At 40.1% G+C, this 26,101-nt stretch overlaps 1 protein-coding gene across 1 annotated transcript; it reads right to left on the reverse strand.

The window, feature by feature from the left end:
* Window positions 1-147: 147 nt before the first annotated feature.
* Window positions 148-23,717, reverse strand: katna1 (katanin p60 (ATPase containing) subunit A 1). The gene is made up of 11 exons (XM_061924420.2): window positions 23,474-23,717; window positions 21,067-21,232; window positions 18,159-18,301; window positions 14,198-14,372; window positions 12,052-12,167; window positions 10,077-10,182; window positions 9,853-10,011; window positions 9,089-9,215; window positions 8,882-9,016; window positions 5,250-5,376; window positions 148-709 (listed from the first exon to the last, which is right to left on the reverse strand). The coding sequence occupies exons 2-11, from the start codon at window positions 21,226-21,228 to the stop codon at window positions 511-513; spliced, it is 1,449 nt and encodes a 482-aa protein (XP_061780404.1). The 5' UTR covers window positions 21,229-21,232; window positions 23,474-23,717; the 3' UTR covers window positions 148-510.
* Between the last annotated feature and the right edge of the window lie 2,384 nt (window positions 23,718-26,101).

Consider the following 26,101-nt stretch of genomic DNA (forward strand, 5'->3'; position numbering starts at 1 on the left):
AAAGGATATATTCCATTGCATAGAATTTTTGCTTGTATCTGCTTTTTGTAGGAAGATCTAGGCTCCTTGCGTACTCAGATCTCACTCTGTTTAATCCAGATTTATTTGTAGGAGCAAAATGACAAAAGAAAGGATGGAAATCTGTACTCCCTTTTGATTGTTGATTTATTTGGAGGCAGGTATGCGGTACTAAGTTGGTCTACATGCTGCTCAGATATTTACACATACAATCAGGTCAAAGTTGACTTTATTTATAGAAATATACTTTTTTACTATGATTTTTATGCATCCGTTGGTTATAATAAGCACACAGTTTTCAATATAAAAGCAAAGTGCTCTAAAAAGAATGACCTTTTAGTGTGTCCTAGATACACAAAGTTGGATTGAAGGCACAGGAATATAAGTCAGGCTTCTGTGGTTAGTGTGTGTGTGTGTGTGCTCTCATCTCTGTGACAATTTAGCCACCATTACAGTTCGCCCCGCAAGAGTTACCTTGATGTCTCGGCCCTTTTAACACGACCCAAACTCCTCGATCCACTTCTCGTACTTCTCCAGGTCGGCTGCAGACACCGACTTGGAAACTTTCCTCAAGGCGGCTTCAAAGTCCTCCATGGTGGTGGGCATGTGCATCTCATCCCGGGGGATGTTGCGGATTTCCTCCGGCGTGAGCCCTTCGATTCGTCGCCTCATGGCCATGAGGGAAGCATCCCTGCGGTGTCACAAAAATCACTCTTTTATGTTGAAATCTGACATTTCACTTAGTCAGCAACAGTATTAACATGTTCTTTCAACTGGTGATGATCCCAGTTCATCATCTGGATTCCACTCGGTCCTACTCTGGACTGGGTATGGGAAATAATAACAATAATAATAATTAAAGCTGCAAGCAGCATTGGTCGGGCCCGCGTATTTGGCAGGTGCTAGTCCTAACTGTCCCAATACTTTTGTCCAGTGATAGTCCTAAGTGTCCCAATACTTTTGTCTACTTTTAGTCTGAAGTGTCCCAAGACTTTTGTCAAGTGTACCTACCTTGTCTGCATTGTGTGGGCACGTTGGTGCTTCCTGCTTTTAAGCAGCCATCTTAAAAAAACAGCACCGCAGCAGCATCAGCGCAGCGGGTCTTTGAAGGGTTATAAAATCAAAACCGGAGCAGGTATTAAAACACGCTTCTGTAGTTTTAATCACAAGGGTTCAATCTCTCTCCTGTGTTAGTTTGAAGGCGAAACGACAAACGCGCTCAGAGGAGTTCGTTTTTGAAGGAAGGTGACCGGTTTTTACAAAAAAATTGTTTTGAAGGGGGAATAGCAAACTTCCTGTTGATTTTTGCTGGGGGTTGTCAATTTATGAAATGTAGGTCTAAGTGAGACCTACATAGAGGTTTTTGTTTCATGTCTCTCCGACCTTCCCAGTGGGAGTTACAGGCAGTTTTGTAGTTTTTTTCTTCCGAGGAGCAGTTTTTTCTACGTTTTATTCAAAAATTGCTGTAGAGCGCAATTTTTAAATTTGGGGTTAGGTTTCTTTATTAGATCGCAATTTTTGCCAGTCCTGATGTGTGCGTTCAGTTCGGTGAGTTTTGAAGCATGTACAGCTCAAAGAGGCAAAAGTGACTGTTTTTAGTACTTTTTTGTCTTGAAGGGGGAATTGCCAACTTCCTGTTGATTTTTGCCCGAGGATATACAATTATGAAAACTAGGTCTAAGTCAAACCTACATACAGGTTTTTGTTTCATGTCTCTCCGATCTTCGTAGTGGGAGATATAGGCAGTCTAGTTTTATTTTTTCCTAGGGGGCGCTAGAGCGCAATTTTGAGTTTTGGGGTTCGGTTTTTTTTTTAAAAAAGGTAATTTTCGCAGGTCCTGATGTGTGGGTCAAATATGGTGAGTTTTGAAGCATGTTAAGTGGGTCAAATTACAGTTTGTTGTGGCGGCGGAAGAATAAAGAATAATAAAACGTTACAATAACAATAGGTCCTTATGTCCCATTGCATAAGGACTCCCTTCGGGAGTCCTTTTGCAATGGGCCATTGCGGGCCCTAATAATAATAATAATAAAACCTTAGAAATTCAATAGGTCCTTATGTCCCATTGCATAAGGACTCCCACAGGGAGTCCTTATGCAATGGGACATAAGGACCATGCGGGCCCTAATAAATAAATGGGTTATATTTGTAGAGCACTTTTCTACCTTCAAGGTACTCAAAGCGCTTTGACACTATTTCCACATTCACCCATTCACACACTGATGGCCATGCAAGGCCCTAACCACCAGCCATCAGGAGCAAGGGTGAAGTGTCTTGCTCAAGGACACAACAAACATGACGAGGTTGGAAGAAAGTGGGGATTGAACCAGGAACCCTCAGGTTGCTGGCACGGCCACTCTCCCAGCAGCGCCACGCCGTCCCAAACATGCGCACCTTCTTACATACGTCACATACTGTCACGCGTGCAACGTCACACGCCCTCGCCAAGCAGACAGGTAGCGACATGGTAACGTTAGCTGTGATGCTAGCGCTGTGGTGCGAGTGGTAATACGAGAGAAGGAAGGTGCCAATCTGGTAACAAATGAAGGAAGAATTAATTCCCAAGAAAAACAGCAGATGGTCCATCGTCTGGTGGTGGTTTGGCTTCAAGCGGGAAGATGATGAACAGATAACCGTAATATGTCAAGTATGCAGCAAAAGTGTTGCTACAAAAAGTAGCAGCACTGCTAATTTGTAGCATCATTTGAAAAGTCACCCACTAGAGCAGGGGTCGGCAACCCAAAATGTTGAAAGAGCCATATTGGACCAAAAATACAAAAACAAATCTGTCTGGAGCCGCAAAAAATGAAAAGCCATATTACATACAGATAGTGTGTCATGAGATATAAATTGAATTAATATGACTTAAAGGAAACTAAATGAGCTCAAATATAGCTACAAATGAGGCATAATGATGCAATATGTACATATAGCTAGCCTAAATAGCATGTTAGCATCGATTAGCTCGCAGTCATGCAGTGACCAAATATGTCTGATTAGCACTCCACACAAGTCAATAACATCAACAAAACTCACCTTTCATGCACATCGTTAAAAGTTTGGTGGACAAAATCAGACAGGAAAAGAAGTGGCATAAAACACATCCTAGAAAGTTGGAGAAACTTATTCATGTAAACAAACTACGGTGAGTTCAAGGACCGCCAAAATTAGTAGGACAAAACGGCGCTCGCCAAATACTGGAATCAGTGAAGCATGTTTAATATAAACAGTGTGCTTTGTAACAATTAGGGAGGTTTGTGTCATGTTTGTCCTCCTACACAAACCATATTAACACAAAAAAATAGATTTTTTTCCCCTCATCTTTTTCCATTTTTCATACATTTTTTAAAAAGCTCCAGAGAGCCACTAGGGCGGCGCTAAAGAGCCACATGCGGCTCTAGAGCCGCGGGTTGCCGACCCCTGCACTAGAGAATGAAGAGTGCTTGAAACTCTGCATGTCAACATCTCTGGCTGGTGTCACACCCACAAAATGCCCTAGCAACCATTTCCACATCAACACCGTATGAAACAAATAGTCAACAACAGAAGGAGATAACGTCCGCAGGAACCTACCACATAGTGAAGGATTAGATTTCCTATTATGCAGCTCATTTTTATTTGAATCTTATTGAAATGTCATCTTAGTGACATCATGCACAAAAGTGCACTTTATTTGGTGTTCTGTACAAAAAGTGCACTTTAATTTAGTGTTGTTTTGATATGTCATCTTAGTGACATCATGCACAAAAGTGCACTAATAGCTTGTTTTAAAATGTCTCTGACAATCTTGCACTTTCTGTTTTGGAAATGACATGAATGTTTGTGCCACTGCTTAATAACTCTTTAATAAATACACTTTTACTTGTGATTTCCCTCTCTGCATGGAAGTTTAAAAGTAGCATATATTAATGCAGTATGAAGAAAAATGTTTTAATGTAGACACATAGAATCATCATACTGCTCTCATTATATGCATCAAGTGTTCATTCAAGACTAAGGCTAAATATCCACATACCGTATTTTCCGCACTATTAGCCGCACCTAAAAACCACAAATTTACTCAAAAGCTGACAGTGCGGCTTATAACCCGGTGCGCTTTATATATGGATTAATATTAAGATTCATTTTCATAAAGTTTCGGTCTCGCAACTACGGTAAACAGCCGCCATCTTTTTTCCCCGTAGAAGAGGAAGTGCTTCTTCTTCTACGCAAGCAACCGCCAAGGTAAGCACCCGCCCCCATAGAACAGGAAGCGCTTCTTCTTCTACTGTAAGCAACCACCCGCCCCCGTAGAAGAAGAAGCCCCCGGATATTGCGTTTCATTTCATTTGTGTGTTTACATCTGTAAAGACCACAAAATGGCTCCTACTAAGCGACAGGTTTCCGGTTCATGAAAAGACGCAATCTCTCCATCCGCACACGGACTACTATTTCACAGCAACTGCCTAAAGACTTTCAAGAAAAGCTGGCTACTTTCCGTGCATATTGTAAAAACAAGATAGCTGAAAAAAAGATCCGGCCAGAGAACATTATCAACATGGACGAGGTTCCACTGACTTTTGATATTCCTGTGAACCGCACTGTGGATACAACGGGAGCACGTACGGTGAATATTCGCACCACAGGGAATGAGAAGTCATCCTTCACTGTGGTTCTAGCTTGCCATGCTAATGGCCAGAAACTTCCACCCATGGTGATATTCAAAAGGAAGACCTTGCCAAAAGAGACCTTTCCAGCCGGCGTCATCATAAAAGCTAACTCGAAGGGATGGATGAAGAAAAGATGAGCGAGTGGTTAAGGTAAGTTTAAGTTTACGCGAAGAGGCCGGTGGCTTTTTTCACGCAGCTCCGTCCATGTTGATATACGACTCCATGCGCGCCCACATCACGCTGGTTTTTAATATATTATTAAAGTTTGACTGACCTATCTGACTGTTTTTTTGACATTCCTTTAGCGCAGTTAGATGCGGCTTATAACACGGGGCGGCTTATAGGTGGACAAAGTTTTGAAATATGCCGTTCATTGAAGGCGCGGCTTATAACCCAGGGCGCCTTATGGTGCGGAAAATACGGTATATATGGTGTATGGTGACATGGACTAAACATATTCACATATATATGGTGTATGGTGACATGGACTAAACATATTAATAAAAGGCCATATCGCCCAGCCCTCCTGAGAAGCTTGGTGTGTGAATCATGTTGTAGTTTGTGCGTCTGTAAGAATCTGACCTGCACACATTAGTGATATCAGCTCCTGAGTAACCTTCCATCTGCTCAGCGATCTTGTCCAAATCCACATCACTGGCCAGCTCCAACTCCTTCAGGTTAATCCGCAGCAGCTCCACCCGCCCTGAGCCTGAAAGAACAATATATGTGTAAGAATATTCCACGTTTGTAAGTTATTTTCCCTTTTGGCACCTGCAGCGAGCTCGTTCCAATGCTCAAACGAGAAGTGAACACAGGCTACAATAACAACAAAAGAAATGTTCATGTCAGGAAATGAAAAAGAAGATAGATGTGCTTGAGCAAAACTGTCAAAACTGCCGACATCTATTAAACAAGACAAGAGGCAAAGAATCAAACAGAGACAGAATTCAATTTGGACTCAATTGAGGAGAAAAGTGTCGACCTCTTACAGTGTCACCCACGCTCTGGCGAAAGATGGCACTCCTCCTTCTTTATTTGACTTTCTCCGACCACATGACCACAGCTGCTTCCAGAGGGATGTGGGTCGTGAACAGCATTGCCTTTGGTTACAGATAGTGATGGGTTGATGAGGCGTCATGAAGCGTTTCGACACATTGCAAAACTGTATTGATACTGTGTCGATACTGTGTCACTAAATACTGACATCTGCTGGACATTAAAAATCCCTACAGGCAACCTATGGACCGACTCAACTGACACTGATTTGATGCCCTAGTACAGGGGTCACCAACCTTTTTGAAACCAAAAACTACTTCTTGGGTACTGATTAATGCAAAGGGCTACCAGTTTGATACACACTTAAATAAATAAATATATTGTCATTTGTAAGTTACACGTAAGTGTGATTTAAACAAGAATAGCTAAATAAATACATTTATATATATAAAAAAATGGGTATTTCTGTCTCATTCAGTCGTACATTTTTTTTTCCTTTTACGGAAGGTTTTTTGTAGAGAATAAATGATGAAAAAAACACTTAATTGAACGGTTTAAAAGAGGAGAAAACACGAAAAAAATTAAAATAAAATTTTGAAACATAGTTTATCTTCAATTTCGACTCTTTAAAATTCAAAATTCAACCGACAAAAAGAAGAGAAAAACTAGCTAATTTGAATCTTTTTGAAAAAATTAAAAAAAGAATTTATGGAACATCATTAGTAATTTTTCCTGATTAAGATACATTTTAGAATTTTGATGACATGTTTTAAATTGGTTAAAATCCAATCTGCACTTTGTTAGAATATTTAACAAATTGGACCAAGCTATATTTCTAACAAAGACAAATCAGTATTTCTTCTAGATTTTCCAGAGCAACAATTTTAAAATAAATTCAAAATACTTTAAAATAAGATTTCAATTTGATTCTACAGATTTTCTAGATTTGCCAGAATAATTTTTTTTAAATTTTAATCATAGTAAGTTTGAAGAAATATTTCACAAATATTCTTCGTCGAAAAACCAGAAGCTAAAATAATTATTATTCTTTACAATAAAAAAATAAATAAATTTACTTGAACATTGATTTAAATTGTCAGGAAAGAAGAGGAAGACATTTAAAAGGTAAAAAGATATATTTGTTTAAAAATCCTAAAATCATTTTTAAGGTTGTATTTTTTCTCTAAAATTGTATTTCTAAAAGTAATAAGAAGCAAAGTAAAAAATAAATGAATGTATTTAAACAAGTGAAGACCCATCCATCCATCCATTTTCTACCGCTTATTCCAAGTGAAGACCAAGTCTTTAAAATATTTTCTTGGATTTTCAAATTCTATTTGAGTTTTGTCTCTTTTAGAATTAAAAATGTCGAGCAAAGCGAGACCAGCTTGCTAGTAAATAAATAACATTTAAAAAATAGAGGCAGCTCACTGGTAAGTGCTGCTCTTTGAGCTATTTTTAGAACAGGCCAGCGGGCGACTGATCTGGTCCTTACGGGCGACCTGGTGACCGCGGGCACCGCGTTGGTGACCCCTGCCCTAGTATATACAATAATATAAACCAAGTCATTGTATTTCATTTAAGATTATTTCATATCTTCATTTAAATAAAAATATATTTGTATCTTTTTTAGATACAGTCAATAAATAATGTGAACATGTATCATAACATGGAAATCTAAGAGAACGTGTTGTGGATGATTGTGGACTGGGAATTGTTTTAATTTTATTTTTTTACACATTTTTATAAAAAAAAAAAAAAAAAAAGTTTTTCAACGTATTACATTTTAGACGATTTCTCTTCTTAGTTATTATTTCTCCGGCTGTAGAAAAGAGCCGCTCACAGGGCACAGAGGAGGCGTCAGTGCGACACAGTTGGCGTATCGGTCACGTGACCAAAACAGCTCATGATCGGTCACGTGACTTTCTAAAAGCGGTACGCGCACCGACACAGGGTTTTGCTCTATGAGCTCGACGCATGCGCCGATGCATCGGTGTTGCCGGACCCATCACTAGTTACAGAACAGTTCAAAAGAAAAGGTCGTAAACTCTTCACAGAAAAGGTCGTAAACGAGTTCAAAAAGAGGTTCGTAAAACAGTTGAAAAAGGAAGTCGCCTGGAAATTGGGCAGATCCTGCCTTCTCTCCGCTTTGAAGTCCTTGAGTTAGAACAATATCTTTCTGTTGATTACCATACATGAAAGAAAACCGAACACCTTCATGTTGCTTCCCCCCCTACACAATGGAGTTTTACGAGCCTTCTTCTTGGTAGGTTTCAAAGACAGCTTTTGCTTCTCACCGGACACTCAAATGTAACACAAAGTTTTTGTGATAACTTAGAAACAATTATTCAAACAAAAACCGACTCAGGGAAATGAATGCTGCAATCATACATAAAACTAAAGGTGTTTGACTCCCCAACATCAATATCATTTACAATCAAGTGTGTTTCCACAGGACCCTGCTCACATGAGCCACATTAGTTCCATGTCAAACACCCCCTGACCCCGTTGGAGTTGTTTTGAAGGAAGGTTTGGATGGAGAATGGACAGAAAATATCTCAAAATTCATTCAAATGATAAAACTCACATAACAGCAGTCATTTCCATTATATTATTTACTAATATAAATGATTTGGTGCACAGACAATGAAAATAATACATCACAAGCTGCATGTGGAATGTGTGGGTGGGGGTCCTGCCTGCTCTGGAAGAATTCAAGACACATTTTGCTCACTTTAAAACATTCACATTTTGCACAATGAGATGTGTGCTTTAGCACAAGCACTTTTTGTCTGTCAAAAAGTTTTCATTAGCATTTATGTCTAGCTCGTACAGTCAGGCACATAAAATGATTAATCAGCACATTTGACAAACTCAAAAAGTGGAGGCCAGTTAGTTCCTGAATAGTACCACAGCACGGCCTCCGATTAATAATAATTCCATCAGGATTACTTCTGGTTTACTGGGGCTCAGTAAGAAATGAAAGGAGCAGGAATGATCGGAATGTCAAGCTGAGGTAGCAAATACTCATTTGTGTTGAAGGGGTCTAGTGGGATTACCCAGCTGGGGATCCACATTCTCTGGTTAACAGAGGGTGGTACTAAACGGTTGTCAGGGTATTATTGTAAAAAAATAAAATATATACAGTATTGTACTGTACTCGTATTCATCATGTAGTCATCTCAAACATCTAGGAGCATGATTAAGAAGAGATGTACCAGAAGGAAGAGGAATGTAGATCCTCTTTTCCAGACGTCTTCTCAGAGCCTCGTCTATGTCCCAGGGGAAGTTGGTGGCAGCCAGCACCATCACCATTTTGGAAGGGTCCTCGTTTTCTGACGCTCCACCGACACCTACGTGGAAAACACATCTGGGTTCATAGTTTCTAGGTTGAACTTGGCACGTTGAGTATTTTGTTGCTCTACCATCCATCTGCACCAGTAGCTCCGCCTTCACCCTCCGACTGGCCTCATGTTCCTCTGAGGTTCCCCTGCGACTGCACATGGAGTCGATCTCATCGATGAAGATGGTTGTGGGGGCATAAAAGCGAGCCTGCAAAAGGGACAAAGGTTGTGGTGGAGACAAACTGTAGCATGGTCTCTAGGAAAAGTAGGTTTGCTGCAAAGAAAACTAGATATTCACTTTTATTTAACGGCCATGTTTTTGGGCTTTGCTGGCATTTCTGACTTGAGTCATATTTCTGCTTACACTGAGCACAGAAAGTATTCAGACCCCTTTCATTGCAGCCACTGTAACAGAGTACAGCCCAATACGTCTCTCCTCATGAGTCATTGTAAATAATTCAATGTCTATACTCTGATGATTATCTTGTGTGATGACTGTATTATGATGATAGTATATATCTGTATCATGAAAGTGGACCCCGACTTAAACAAGTGGAAAAACTTATTGGGGTGTTACCATTTAGTGGTCAATTGTACGGAATATGTACTTCACTGTGCAATCTACTAATAAAAGTTTCAATCAATCAATCAAAAAACCTCTGTCTCTGCATGATTCCTTGCTTCTTGTCTGTTTAATAAATGTCATCAGTGTTTGAACCTGACAGTAACCCACATTTTTCCTAGCAACAATTAGCCGAGAGACAAGTTGTGTAGCAAAAACCTGTAACCTTGTAATCATACAATCATTGGACTTTGAAAAGCAGTGACTCGGTGGAAAGTCTTACCATTTCAAACAGCAGTCGCACCAATTTTTCAGACTCTCCTCGATACTTGGAGGTGAGAGTGGAGGAGGAGACGTTGAAGAACGTGGTCCTGCATTCGGTGGCGACGGCCTTTGCTAAGAGTGTTTTCCCTGTGCCAGGTGGGCCCACCATGAGCACTCCCTGGAGTGAGACATGTCAGGAACATGCCTTGCATACAACACTTGACACACTCATCTCCAAAATACCTTCCACGGTCTGCGGATGCCTTTGAAAAACGCTGGCATCCACATTGGCAACACCACTGCTTCTTTGAGGAGCTTCTTTGCGTCACCCAGGTCCGCAATGTCGTCCCTGAAAAATACAATAACTCAATAACTCCAAGGTAGAATGGAGCTTTTTTCTGTATAAAATGTTAATCTAAAAGGTAGGGGAAATGGCGATATGGTACAACTACAGTCCATAACACAAACACTGGTTCTGAACCTTTTTAATACTCAATTAGTAATCTCACACTTGATAGTAATCATATTCAATCATTTGATCTAACCTACTTAAAGTTCACAACTTTGTCAAATGATATGAAACCATGTGTTGATCCCAAACATTTTTATCAAGTCTTTGGTCAGGTTGAACACAAAAATAAAAACTAATCACTTACACTTATACAATAATAAATACATTTTACCTAAATAAATAATATTCATTTTTCTTAAATTGTCGATAAAATTTAAGTGCAAAAGGAAAAAAATACAGTTTCACCACTTTAGTCATAATTTTGGCGCTTAAGAAACTTCTGTATGACTTTAGCTACAGACGTCTTCTGTTTGATATGGTCATCAATGCCACATGTGGTGTATTACAACGACACGTACAGACCACAGCTGAGAAACAGATAAAGCGCACTTAAATTCCTTTCATTTCCTCAAAATTGGACAGTGCGCCTTAAAACCCGGTGCGCCTAATGTACGGAATAATTCTGGTTGTGCTTACTGACCTCGAAGCAATTTTATTTGGTACATGGTGTAATGATAAGTGTGACCAGTAGATGGCAATCACACATAAGAGATACATGTAGACTGCAATATGATGGCAGTAAACAACACCACAACTTCAAATGTTCCATTGAGAATATAGAACATTACACACAGCGCTCAAAAATCTGTCAAAATGTTTTAGTACATCTTCGATAAGCTATGAAGCCACACCGCTTGATGGATTGTCGGCGCATTAAACATAGGAGTATTATTATGGTGTGTGTATAAGGACCGCAAAATGGCACCCATTAGCAGACATATTATCCAGCGTTTTGTTTCGCAATATTATTCAAAACCAACTTTTCTTACCTTCTGGTACATGCTGATCTGTATTTGGGATCTGCATAAGTCCTGAAAATTTGCAAAATCCGTGCCGACGCGTAGTCAACAAGCTTCTTCTTGTTCTCTATCTTCCTGTTATGTGACATTCATCCTCCACTGTTGCCATTTTTAATATAAAGTAGTGTAAAGTTCCTACTTATATCTGTCAGTAAACTCACCATGAAAGCACTAAAACATACCGGTGTAGTGAGTTGACATTATTCACCCAAGGAACTTTAGTTATTAGAGAGTTCCGGTCACGGGACACATTTCGGGTGTTGTTGTTGCACTAGTGAGCCACGGATGAGGAGATGCTGCTCCGTTATTGATTGAAGTGTGAATGTCATTAAAACAGTTAGCGCCATCTTTTGCCACTTCTTCCACTCCCGTCCTTGCACGCTACACCGCTACAACAAAGATGACGCTGTCCAAGTGGAGGCACGTAAATAAGAGCGCCCACAAAACGGTGCATCCTGAAGAGACTGTCAGAAAGTGAGTTGAAGATGATGTGTAAAACATCATCTATGCAACATTTTGAGCAAAGAAGCACCATCACATGTTATGTAGACCACAAGGAAGTCTTTTACATTTAGAAAATAATCTAAACCCCTTTAATGCGCCTTTTGTATGAAAAAAGACCTGAATTGAATCCAGTGCGCCCTATAGTCTGTAAAATACGGTACTTTTTGGCAGCCTTTTTGGGGGCGGGGTTCACAGCCCAACAATAGACCCTCAGGTTAAGAAAGACTGCTGCATAGGATGAAATACAAAAAGGTTGGGCTGGGTGTTGAGCAGATGAAAGGACAGGATTGTGATGTTATTGACTCCTAACCAGAAACCAAATCCCAAAGATATGAAGACATACCATTTAACGTTTGGATTCTGAGATATAATATCTCTCTCCAGGGCCTCCACCAGGTCTTTGTCATATCCTGCTCCGTCAAACCTTTTCACTTCCTTTTCCTGGCCTTCACCTTTGCTCTACAAAACACAACAGAACAGCAAAACTAAAACTAAAAGGCTGAATATTACAATGTATTAATAAATATACAAAAAAACATTGTTATGTGGAGATATGAATAGCATTAACTTGTACAACATGTGATGTACAAAACATAAGAAGCATTAATCAGGTAGTAATAATAGTATAACAATCAAACCATGATCCTAACAATACACATTTTGTATTATTGATGTGCAAAACTGATATTTAAAACATAGAATTGTAGCTCCTCTCCTTTGAATGCAAGTGCTCCTACAGCAGGAATACCAATTCTGTATACGGAATACACATTCTGTATTCCTATTAAATACAAAATCTGGCAGGACACGGACGCACTGCAGGTAATTATTTTTTAAATTCTCATTATTAAAAGCATTCATGTCCTTTTTGTGTTGAGCTGTTTAAAAAAAAAGCATAATGTTTAAAAACATTTTATCAAAGCAAAGTAATTGTTCAGTCATGGTAATAAAAACGTAAAAATTGTTTGTCTGTACACTTATTCATGAAGACAAATTGCATTTATCTGTGAATAATTTTGAGTCAACTGAACAAACTATGATTACCGTATTTTCCGCACTATTAGCCGCACCTAAAAACCACAAATTTACTCAAAAGCTGACAGTGCGGCTTTTAACCCGGTGCGCTTTATATATGGATTAATATTAAGATTCATTTTCATAAAGTTTCGGTCTCGCAACTACGGTAAACAGCTGCCATCTTTTTTCCCCGTAGAAGAGGAAGTGCTTCTTCTTCTACGCAAGCAACCGCCAAGGTAAGCACCCGCCCCCATAGAAAAGGAAGCGCTTCTTCTTCTACTGTAAGCAACCACCCGCCCCCATAGAAGAAAAAGAAGCGCGCGGATATTACGTTTCATTTCCTTTGTGTGTTTACATCTGTAAAGACCACAAAATGGCTCCTACTAAGCGACAGGTTTCCGGTTCATGAAAAGACGCAATCTCTCCATCCGCACACGGACTACTATTTCACAGCAACTGCCTAAAGACTTTCAAGAAAAGCTGGCTACTTTCCGTGCATATTGTAAAAACAAGATAGCTGAAAAAAAGATCCGGGCAGAGAACATTATCAACATGGACGAGGTTCCACTGACTTTTGATATTCCTGTGAACCGCACTGTGTATACAACGGGAGCACGTACGGTGAATATTCGCACCACAGGGAATGAGAAGTCATCCTTCACTGTGGTTCTAGCTTGCCATGCTAATGGCCAGAAACTTCCACCCATGGTGATATTCAAAAGGAAGACCTTGCCAAAAGAGACCTTTCCAGCCGGCGTCATCATAAAAGCTAACTCGAAGGGATGGATGGATGAAGAAAAGATGAGCGAGTGGTTAAGGTAAGTTTACGCGAAGAGGCCGGGTGGCTTTTTTCACGCAGCTCCGTCCATGTTGATATACGACTCCATGCGCGCCCACATCACGCTGGTTTTTAATATATTATTAAAGTTTGACTGACCTATCTGACTGTTTTTTTGACATTCCTTTAGCGCAGTTAGATGCGGCTTATAACACGGGGCGGCTTATAGGTGGACAAAGTTTTGAAATATGCCGTTCATTGAAGGCGCGGCTTATAACCCAGGGCGGCTTATGGTGCGGAAAATACGGTAGCAACAACTCTAGCATCTTATTCTGGTGTTTTTGGAAAGTGTACTGCTGTTTGGAGACTCTTCACTTCTGCAAAGAACAGCGAGAGCTGCATTTTCTCTCCTTGGAGAGAACTGTCCTCTTAATGTTGCCCGTTTTGTAGATGGCTGTTGGCGGGTATTTGTGGGATCTATTAAAGTACCTCCACATCACAGATAGTATTTTGTAGATGGCTGTTGGCGGGTATTTGTGGGATCTATTAAAGTACCTCCACAGCACAGACAGTATTATGATCTCAGCTTCTCAAAAGAAATGGACATTTTTAGAGAGAATAGAAAGTACGCAGTCTAGTTCTTTCCCAAGAGTCCAACATTTGACCAGAGTGGTGTGTTGAGTCAAAACTTTACCTTATCGTCCTTTGCTTTGCCAGCAGCCTCTTTTGTTTCTTTTTTTTCTTTGCCCTTGGGGGGCTTTTTTCTGTCCCCGTTGCCCCCGCGAGGTGACTGCCTTTGCTGGGCCCTCACTGCTACGCTGAGGCGGTTGTTGGCGGGCTTGTTGTCTTTGTAAGGGTTTGCAGGTGGCCTGATGGGACATAGACATCAAATTAAACAACCACGGTGCTGCCAACTTACCTTTCTCAAGATGTACATTTAGTCTTTTATCAAGCCTCTCATCACCAACCAAGGAGCACATTGCTTGCTTGTACTAACAAGTAGTGTCCACTAGGTTTACAGCTCTGTGCTTGGTGGTCATTGACACACACTAGAGATGCGCGGTTTGCGGGCACAACAGCGGAGTCTGCGGATTATCCGCGGATCGGGCGGATGAAATTTAAAAAAATTAGATTTTATCCGCGGGTCGGGTCGGGTCGGGCGGTTGAAATAAAAAAAAATTAGATTTTAAATAGATTCAGGCGGGTGGCAGTTAAACCAATTGGGAAATATATATACATAGTTAAATGTTGTTACCCACATAGGAAAAACGAGCAGGCACCTGCAGCATATGCCACAACAGAAAAAAAAAAAAAAAGAGATGGACACTTTTACAGAGCGGAGAAGGGACGCCTCGCCGGGGTCTGGGACCGAGGCCCCTTCCCCCGAGAGGGCCCCACCGGGAGCCGTAGCTGAGGCGATCCGCGAGAAGGGCCCGACGCACGTCCAGGGTCACCACCGCGCCCACCGCACCGACACCCCGCCTCGTCCGCCTTCGCCGCGGCCGGCGTCACGCGCAGCAGGTAAGCAGCTTACCTGCCCGCCACCCCCGTGGCCGGGGGCTCGTAACAGGGGTCACTCCGCGCGCTCCGCCCGCGCAGCTTACCTGCCCGCCACCCCTGTTGCCGGGGGCGCGTAACAGGGGTCACTCCGCGCGCAGTGCGCTCACGAAAGGGGTGGGGCTCACCCTGGTTGATATAGACAGCAGGACGGTGGCCATGGAAGTCGGAACCCGCTAAGGAGTGTGTAACAACCCACCTGCCGAATCAACTAGCCCTGAAAATGGATGGCGCTGGAGCGTCGGGCCCATATACCCGGCCGTCGCCGGCAGCGAGACGCGCTTGGAGGTGCGCTCAGCGCGGCTCCCATATGATTGCGCACTGGTGTGCGTCTGGGTCGTGACAGCGTGGCACGCGAATGTCTGTGCTGCATTGGATCAGTCTCCTTTCTTTAACAGGCAAAAGCTTTATAACCTCACTAATGCCTTGCATCGTCTATATTAGATATATAACAACGGGCGGGTGCGGTTCTGATCAAATGTTACATCGGGTGGATGGCGGATGGTTGACGACTTTCTGATGCGGTTGCGGATGAAATAATTGCCTATCCGCGCATCTCTAACACACACACACGCACGCACACGCACACGCACACACACGCAGCTTGTGCTGTGTGATATTACCATATATATTGTAGTGTGACATAAAAATGTCTATCCTTTGATATCCTTCTCTATTGTTCATTTGAATGTCTGGGATGGGGCCACTCTAACTGCTATACGTCACCTGAAGAAACTTTACGGCGCAGAGCCGAAAAGCGCATTGATGTCAACAATATAGCATAGACCAGGGGTGGATGGTGGAGGGTGTGTCAGTCCATCACCAGCCAGGCATAAATAAATAGATCTAAAAATGAGTGATCATCAATCTTCACCAAGACGGGACTTTGGTCACTTGTTGACATTCAGGGCACCCGAGGGTCTTGTGAGATGACGCTGGCTGCTGCCAGGTCATTATTAAGAAAAAACGACCGACAGGAAGGCCAGATACACTTTTTATTTCAACAGACTCTCGCGCCAAAACTCTGAAGATTGACTGCACAGTTCCTGTCTTCACAATAAAAGCACTGCTCCATCCTGCCTGCGCTAACAAAATAAGAGTCTCAGAAAGCTAGCAAGCTAGGGAGTTTGTATTTCTTGTAAAGTGCATAAAAAGTAGTATGGAAGCTGGACAAACTTTCATGTGGTATTGGACAGAAAGGAGGACTTTTTGTCTCCTCCATTGTAAAATGTGGAGGTTATCATCACTACTGTCTGATTCCTATCAATGCAAGTCATCAACTTATATTCTTGTCTTCATGAAAGAAACATGCTTGTATTATCATGAAACATGTTAACCTCTCTTTCATAAATAAATGAATATAAATGATATATATGAATGATCCCCTCCGCTTGCTACATTGAAAAGTAGCTCGCCTGCAGAAAAAGTGTGGCCACCCCCTGGCATAGATGGACGGAGCACAATGGAAGCTAAACTAACAAAAAAGGTGTCAGTGCCAAAAAGAGGGAACAGGAACTCCTTTGCGTAGATACAAAAAGTCAAAAATACGCTCTATTGTTTCATTTTGTGTGTATCTATAGTTTGAAGAAAAATGACTATATGGTAGGGGTATAACGGTACGTGTATTTGTTTCGGTACGGGGGTTCCGGTTCGGTTCGGAGGTGTACCGAACGAGTTTCCACACGGACATATTAAGTAGCGTAACGCACGTTGTGTAAACAATGCACACCGAGGCACAACACACGGCATGCTAGCAGCTAACGGGCTAGGATAGACTGACCATACGTCCTCTTTTCACCGGACATGTCCTCTTTTGTGGAGCTGTCAGGGCGGAGTTTCTTAAATGCCTCAAATGTCCGGCATTTTGAGTTAGGGTTGCGTGTATTTTCAATGTACGTTCAGGGTTAAGAAGGGGTTAAAAACAAAACAAACAGCAGCATTGGTGAGGGAGGGGCAGAGACAGAGAGAGAGAGAGAGTTATGATAAACGTGCATGCGTCGCCAGGCTCTGCTTTTTATCCATTGATTTATCACGTTTAATTTTTTATTATCTATAGCAGGGGTGTCAAAAGGAGGCCATTTGCGGCCCACAGCTAATGTTTTAAAGGCCCACGGCACATTCTAAAAATACTATTAAAATAAACAAAAACATAACAAAAGTGAAATAAAAAAGCTTAAAGGTCAAATGTAATTTAGAAAAAGTTGCAATGTTGACTAATAAAACAAAGCTGTTTTTTTTTTCTTTCAAACTGTCATTGCTCAAAACATAATATTGAATCAAAATCAATGTTATTATGAATTATTGACCTATCCAAGGTTCCCATTACTTCACATCAAATATTACACTAAGAACAATATTTATGGTGGAAGATTTTGCAAATTTGGTAAATAAATAACCCAAAAATGTATATTTTGTTGTTTTCTTACTGTACTGAAAATGAACCGAACCGTGACCTCTAAACCGAGGTACGCACCGAACCGAAATTTTTGTGTACCGTTACACCCCTACTATATGGTGATGTCTATACAGTTACCGTATTTTTCGGACTATAAGTCGCAGTTTTTTTCATAGTTTGGCCGGGGGTGCGACTTATACTCAGGAGCGACTTATGTGTGAAATTATTAAGACATTAGCGTAAAATATCAAATAATATTATTGATCTCATTGACGTAAGAGACTAGACGTATAAGATTTCATGGGATTTAGCGATTAGGAGTGACAGATTGTTTGGTAAACGTATAGCATGTTCTATATGTTATAGTTATTTGAATGACTCTTACCATAATATGTTACGTTAACATACCAGTTGGTTATTTATGCCTCATATAACGTACACTTATTCAGCCTGTTTATTTATTTTAAATTGCCTTTCAAATGTCTATTCTTGCTGTTGGCTTTTATCAAATACATTTCCCCAAAAAATGTGACTTATACTCCAGTGCGACTTATATATGTTTTGGAGCACATAGTCTGCAGTGTTTGCATTGCATCAAAATATCCTCAAACCCAAAGAGGGATCCTGCAGCTTCCATACCTGGGTTCTACAGGATCATACCTGGGTTCTACAGGAACATACCTGGGTTCTTACAGGAACATACCTGGGTTCTACATGAACAGGCCGAATTTCAAAATCCTCGGGGTCCATTGGTTTAACGGGCCCCGCCGCGTCCAGCTGGAAGCCTTCCAGGGTGGACATGATCACCTGAACCTGTCGGTTCTCCTCACTCACTTCCTGCCACAGCTGGAGGCCATCATTAGCATTAGCATTAGCACTAGCACTGACATTAAAAGAGGAACTGCACTTTTTTAGGAAGTTTGCCTAGTGTGCATAATCATTACGAGAGACAAGAATACAGATGATTTTTTTTGGTACATTCTGAAGTTACAAAAATGCTTGTAAGATGCGGCAAAATTGTTTATACATGCTATAAGTATATATATATATATATATATATATATCCATCCATCCATTTTCTACCGCTTATTCCCTTTGGGGTCGCGGGGGCGCTGGAGCCTATCTCAGCTACAATCGGGCGGAAGGCGGGGTACACCCTGGACAAGTCGCCACCTCATCGCAGGGCCAACACAGATAGACAGACAACATTCACACTCACATCCACACACTATATATATATATATATATATATATATATATATATATATATATATATTACATGTATGCTATAAGTATATAAATACATGTATATATCACATGTATGCTATAAGTACCGGTATATAGATATATGTATATATTACATGCATGCTATAAGTATATAAATACATGTATATATTACATGCATGCTATAAGTATATAGATATATGTATATATTTCATGCATGCTATAAGTGTATAGATATATGTATATATTACATGCATGCTATAAGTATATAGATATATGTATATATTACATGCATGCTATAAGTGTATACCGTATTTTTTGGACTATAAGTCGCAGTTTTTTTCATAGTTTGGCCAGGCTCCAGTGCGATTTATATATGTTTTTTTCCTTCTTTATTATGCATTTTCGGCATGTGCGACTTATACTCCGGTGCGACTTATACTCCGAAAAATACGGTAGATATATGTATATATTCATTCATTTTTTTTCCATTTATTTATTTATTTCAGGCAATGACAAAGCAGTACAAGTTGACAAAACATAATAATATAAATTCATATATTACATGTATGCTATAAGTATATAGATACATGTATATATTACATGTATTCTGTAAGTATATAGATATACCGTATTTTCCGCACTATAAGGCGCACCTAAAAACCACAAATTTTCTCAAAAGCTGACAGTGCGCCTTATAACCCGGTGCGCTTTATATATGGATTAATATTAAGATTCATTTTCATAAAGTTTCGGTCTCGCAACTACGGTAAACAGCCGCCATCTTTTTTCCCCGTAGAAGAGGAAGTGCTTCTTCTTCTACGCAAGCAACCGCCAAGGTAAGCACCCGCCCCCATAGAACAGGAAGCGCTTCTTCTTCTACTGTAAGCAACCACCCGCCCGCGTAGAAGAAGAAGAAGCGCGTGGATATTACGTTTCATTTCCTTTGTGTGTTTACATCTGTAAAGACCACAAAATGGCTCCTACTAAGCGACAGGTTTCCGGTTCATGAAAAGACGCAATCTCTCCATCCGCACACGGACTACTATTTCACAGCAACTGCCTAAAGACTTTCAAGAAAAGCTGGCTACTTTCCGTGCATATTGTAAAAACAAGATAGCTGAAAAAAAGATCCGGCCAGAGAACATTATCAACATGGACGAGGTTCCACTGACTTTTGATATTCCTGTGAACCGCACTGTGGATACAACGGGAGCACGTACGGTGAATATTCGCACCACAGGGAATGAGAAGTCATCCTTCACTGTGGTTCTAGCTTGCCATGCTAATGGCCAGAAACTTCCACCCATGGTGATATTCAAAAGGAAGACCTTGCCAAAAGAGACCTTTCCAGCCGGCGTCATCATAAAAGCTAACTCGAAGGGATGGATGAAGAAAAGATGAGCGAGTGGTTAAGGTAAGTTTACACGAAGAGGCCGGGTGGCTTTTTTCACGCAGCTCCGTCCATGTTGATATACGACTCCGTGCGCGCCCACATCACGCTGGTTTTTAATATATTATTAAATTTGACTGACCTATCTGACTGTTTTTTTGACATTCCTTTAGCGCAGTTAGATGCGGCTTATAACACGGGGCGTCTTATAGGTGGACAAAGTTTTGAAATATGCCGTTCATTGAAGGCGCGGCTTATAACCCAGGGCGCCTTATGGTGCGGAAAATACGGTATACGGAAATTTTCAGGACTTATGCAGATCCCAAATACAGATCAGCAGGTACCAGAAGGTAAGAAAAGTTGCTTTTGCATAATATTGTGAAACAAAACGCCAGGTAATATGTCTGCTAATGGGTGCCATTTTGCACACACCATAGTAATACTTGTATCTCTGACTACAGTAGCCGTAATGGGCCGACTATCCATCAAGCGGTGCGGCTTCAAAGTCATACCAAAACATTTTGACAGATTTTTGAGTGCCGTGTGTAATGTTCTTTGTTTTCAATGGAACATTTAAAGTTTACTGCCGTCATATTGCAGTCTACGCGCATCTCTTATGTGTGACTGCCATCTACTGATCACACTTATCATTACACCATGTACCAAATAAAATTGCTTCGAAGTCGGTAAGCACAACCAGAATTATTCGGTACATAACGCACCAGGTTAGGTTAGGGCACTGTCCATTTTTGAGAAAATGGAAGGATAGTTGGAAAAATACGGTATATTATTGGTGGTTTTTGGAAGCATTTTTAGGGTGATTTAGAGGCAGAATGGATTACTCCCATTAGCTGCATGGCTAGCCGCATCTTTCAAGCATTTTCTTATCTTTAGAATGCAAAAAAAAAAACAATAGGACTGAACAATAGACACAATTGCAGTTCCCCTTTAAAAGAGACTGGATGCCATCAGCTGATATTCACAGCACATTTACCTTCTGCCATCTCTGCTGAAGACTGCCGTCTCGTGTGGTGCACACATATTTCTTGATTTGTTCCAACAAGCCTTGGTAGAGAACACTGGCGGAGTTGTAGTTTCCCAGCAGAGCATATTCACGGGCCAACTTCACGTTCTCGCTGATCTCTCGTAAACTCATGTTGCTGTGGAAACAAGGTTTATGTCAACCAACTCATCCACCTTGTTCTTCTCATCACTACAAAGTAGCCTCCTTCCATCAATGTTGACTTTTGACTCTAGAGCCGCGGGTTGCCGACCCCTGCCCTAGGGTAAACTGGGTATAACACATGGCACACTGTCAAAGCTTAACCTATTAATACTATAACAATCTACAAGGTTAATGTAGGTTGCTTCTCTTTCTCTCCCTCCATTTTTCTGCATTCTTTAGTATCTTTAGTTATCATTATATATATGTATTGTTGCATTTGAACAACTGTATTGTTGATAATAAAGGTAAAATATTGGTATTGTTCATTATCAATAGCGTTATTTCTATTGGTATTTGTATTGATCCATTTGTAGTGTAATAATGCTCATTGTCATTTCTGTATTATTATTTATTTCGCTAACTGCTTCTTTGCTATCACTTTTACCATCATATTTGTACTTATCCTATTTGCTGATGTTGCTCTATTGTTGTTGTTTTTGTCTCTCTGTCTAATCCCCCTCTTGTCCCCACAATTTCCCCCTCTGTCTTGCTTTTTGTTCTCTTTCTATCCCCTCCTGCTCCGGCCCGGCTGCACCAAATGATAACATAAATACATTTAATAAAGTCAAATACAAATAAGGCAACAAGAGAAGTATCCTACACTTCTCTTTTGTAAAGTCAATGTGAACAGCCAATATGGGCATCTACATCTACTATATCAATCAATCAATCAATCAATGTTTATTTATATAGCCCTAAATCACAAGTGTCTCAAAGGGCTGCACAAGCCACAACGACATCCTCGGTATAGCCCACATAAGGGCAAGGTATTGATTATATATTGATTATATTATATATATTATATATTGAGTACCGTATTTTCCGCACTATAAGGCGCACCTAAAAACCACAAATTTTCTCAAAAGCTGACAGTTCGCCTTATAACCCGGTGCGCTTTATATATGGATTAATATTAAGATTCATTTTCATAAAGTTTCGGTCTCGTAACTACGGTAAACAGCTGCCATCTTTTTTCCCGGTAGAACAGGAAGCGCTTCTTCTTCTACGCAAGCAACCGCCAAGGTAAGCACCCGCCCCCATAGAACAGGAAGCGCTTCTTCTTCTACGCAAGCAACAGCCAAGGTAAGCACCCGCCCCCATAGAACAGGAAGCGCTTCTTCTTCTACTGTAAGCAACCACCCGCCCGCGTAGAAGAAGAAAAAGCGCGCGGATATTATCATTTCCTTTGTGTGTTTACATCTGTAAAGACCACAAAATGGCTCCTACTAAACGACAGGGATCCGGTTCATGAAAAGACGCAATCTCTCCATCCGCACACGGATTACTATTTCACAGCAACTGATATTCCTGTGAACCGCACTGTGGATACAACGGGAGCACGTACGGTGAATATTCGCACCACAGGGAATGAGAAGTCATCCTTCACTGTGGTTCTAGCTTGCCATGCTAATGGCCAGAAACTTCCACCCATGGTGATATTCAAAAGGAAGACCTTGCCAAAAGAGACCTTTCCAGCCGGCGTCATCATAAAAGCTAACTCGAAGGGATGGATGGATGAAGAAAAGATGAGCGAGTGGTTAAGGTAAGTTTAAGTTTACGCGAAGAGGCCGGGTGGCTTTTTTCACGCAGCTTCGTCCATGTTGATATACGATTCCATGCGCGCCCACATCACGCTGGTTTTAATATATTATTAAAGTTTGACTGACCTATCTGACTGTTTTTTTGACATTCCTTTAGCGCAGTTAGATGCGGCTTACAACACGGGGCGGCTTATAGGTGGACAAAGTTTTGAAATATGCCGTTCATTGAAGGCGCGGCTTATAACCCAGGGCGCCTTATGGTGCGGAAAATACGGTATATGATTTGCCTGAGAAGCTGGACAGGACAAAAATAAAAAATAAAACATTAAAAAAAATGAATATATTTTATTTTGAAATATGAAGTTGGCCAACAAAAACAGGCCCAAAAAGGCCTAAACCAAGCAAGTTTGACAGGATTCATCCTCACATTCACCCCAAAGTACCAACAAATATCTACTTTACACTTTACACAAACTCATTTGTTTGCTTGTTGTTTTGCCGATCAACTTTAAGACGCTCGCCACCGAGCATATACATGTGTTGTCATATTGACTAATAAACTTAAAACAAGTGTGCATATACATGTGTTGTCACAATCACTATATTGACTAATAAACTTAAAAGAAATACTCAACTTTTCCAACGAGCCCCCGCAGAGTTGTCGCCGCAGCAGCTTTAAAGAAGGACCGACATAAGGAAAAAAAGAGTTTAAAGAAGGACCGACATAAGGAAAAAAAAGAGTTTAAAGAAGGTCCGACATAAGGAAAAGGCTGCTTTAAAGAAGGAAAAAAAAAAGAGTTTCCAAGAAGTCCGCAGTGGCGGGAGCAGTCAGGACAAGGAAGTTGACTACAACGACACTTCCGGGACTTCCGGTAGAGCCACGAGACATCCGTGGTCACGTGATCACAAACCGGAACTGTTGTTTATATTTAATACACAACGGACAAGGTGACCATCTATGTCATGGTGTTACTACAGCACGAGCTATACACTAATAATTTATATCATACAAATATAATATGCAACCATCCGTCGTTACAAAACCCGACCAAGACTTTCGAACTAAACTTTCCTTAATAATAAAGTTTGAAATGTTGAAACAATTAAATAAAGTAAAAACGAAACACTCCGCGGTATAAATAACTTCCTGCTTCCGGTTTTTAAGAATCATGGGAAATGCAGTCTGTATTCGACGTTGTCATAAATGAATGAAACCAATTGCAGCACAATTCCGTGTGCGTTAAATACACTTGGCCAATAAATCTGAATCTGAATCGGATTGTGTTCTTAAAGCTTTTTCTTTGAAGTTTTGATTGATTGATTGATTGAAACTTTTATTAGTAGATTGCACAGTTCAGTACATATTCCGAATACGTTTTTCAACTTGTTTAAATCGGGGTCCACGTAATCAATTCAATACAAATATATAATATCATGTCATTGATGTTTTTGTACTTATATTTGTCTGCCAAATTATTTTGTTTTTACAGTTTTTGCTAAATAAATGTTCCCAAAACTACAGAAAGTACTGTGTTTCTTTTCATATATATATATATATATATATATATATATATATATATATATATATATATATATATATATATATATATATACACATACGTTAGGTCAGGAAAAAACACAGAGGCTATTTCATCCCTACAAGTCTGTTTCGCAGGTTTCCCTGCTCTTCAGGAAATGTTATATAAAATAAAGGGATGAAATATATATATATATATATATATATATAAAAAAAAAATATATATATATATATATGTATATATATATATATATATGTATATATATATATATATATATATATATATATATATATATATATATATATATATATATATATACTGTATATATATATATATATATATATATATATATATATATATATATATATATATATATATATATATATATATATAACAGTTTGGCTATCATTAGCCTGTTTTGAAATGTTTTATTATATTTATATGCCAAATAATTTGCAATGTACAGTGCATCCGAAATGTATTCACAGCCCTTCACTTTTTCCACATTTTGTTATGTTACAGCCTTATTAGGGCCCGCATGGCCCATTGCATAAGGACTCCTCGGGAGTCCTTATGCAATGGGACATAAGGACCTATTGAATTTGTAAGGTTTTATTCTTTATTATTATTATTCTTCCGCAACTTTGCGTTGTAATTTGGCCCTCTTAGCATGCTTCAAAACTCACCAAATTTTACACACACATTAGTAATATACGGCAAAACTTTTTATCAAAAAAACAAACCCCAAAACTCAAAATTGCGCTCTAGCGCCCCCTAGGAAAAAAAAACTAGACTGCCTGTAACTCCCACTAGGAAGGTCAGAGGGACATGAAACAAAAACCTTTATGTAGGTCTGACTTAGACCTAGATTTCATAATAGTATATTCTCGGGCAAAAATCAACAGGAAGTTGGCAATTCCCCCTTCAAGACAAAAAAGTACTAAAAACAGTAACTTTTGCCTCTTTGAGCTGTAGTTTGACCCCCTTAACACGCTTCAAAACTCACCAAACTGAACACACACATCAGGACTGGCAAACATTGCGATCTAAAAAAAAAACCTAACCCCAAATCTCAAAATTGCGCTCTACTGCAATTTTTTAATAAAACGCAAAAAAACTGCTCCTCGGAAGAAAAAAAATGACAAAACTGCCTGTAACTCCCACTGGGAAGGTCAGAGAGACATGAAACAAAAACCTCTATGTAGGTCTCACTTAGACCTACATTTCATAAACTGACAACCCCCAGCAAAAATCAACAGGAAGTTTGCTATTCCCCCTTCAAAACAAATTTTTTGTAAAAACCGGTCACCTTCCTTCAAAAACGAACTCCTCTGAGCGCGTTTGTCGTTTCGCCTTCAAACTAACACAGGAGAGAGATTGAACCCTTGTGATTACAATGACAGCTTTTTTTCTAACTGCTCCGGTTTTGATTTTATGACCCTTCAAAGACCCGCTGCGCTGATGCTGCTGCGCTGCTGTTTTTTTAAGATGGCTGCTTAAAAGCAGGAAGCACCAACGTGCCCACACAATGCAGACAAGGTAGGTACACTAGACAAAAGTCTTGGGACACTTCAGACTAAAAGTAGACAAAAGTATTGGGACACTTATGACTATCACTGGACAAAAGTATTGGGACAGTTAGGACTAGCACCTGCCAAATACGCGGGCCCGACCAATGCTGCTTGCAGCTTTAATTCTAAAATTGAATCAATTCATTTTTGTCCT

This window comes from Nerophis lumbriciformis, linkage group LG29, assembly GCF_033978685.3.
Source record: "Nerophis lumbriciformis linkage group LG29, RoL_Nlum_v2.1, whole genome shotgun sequence".
Lineage (NCBI taxonomy): Eukaryota > Metazoa > Chordata > Actinopteri > Syngnathiformes > Syngnathidae > Nerophis > Nerophis lumbriciformis.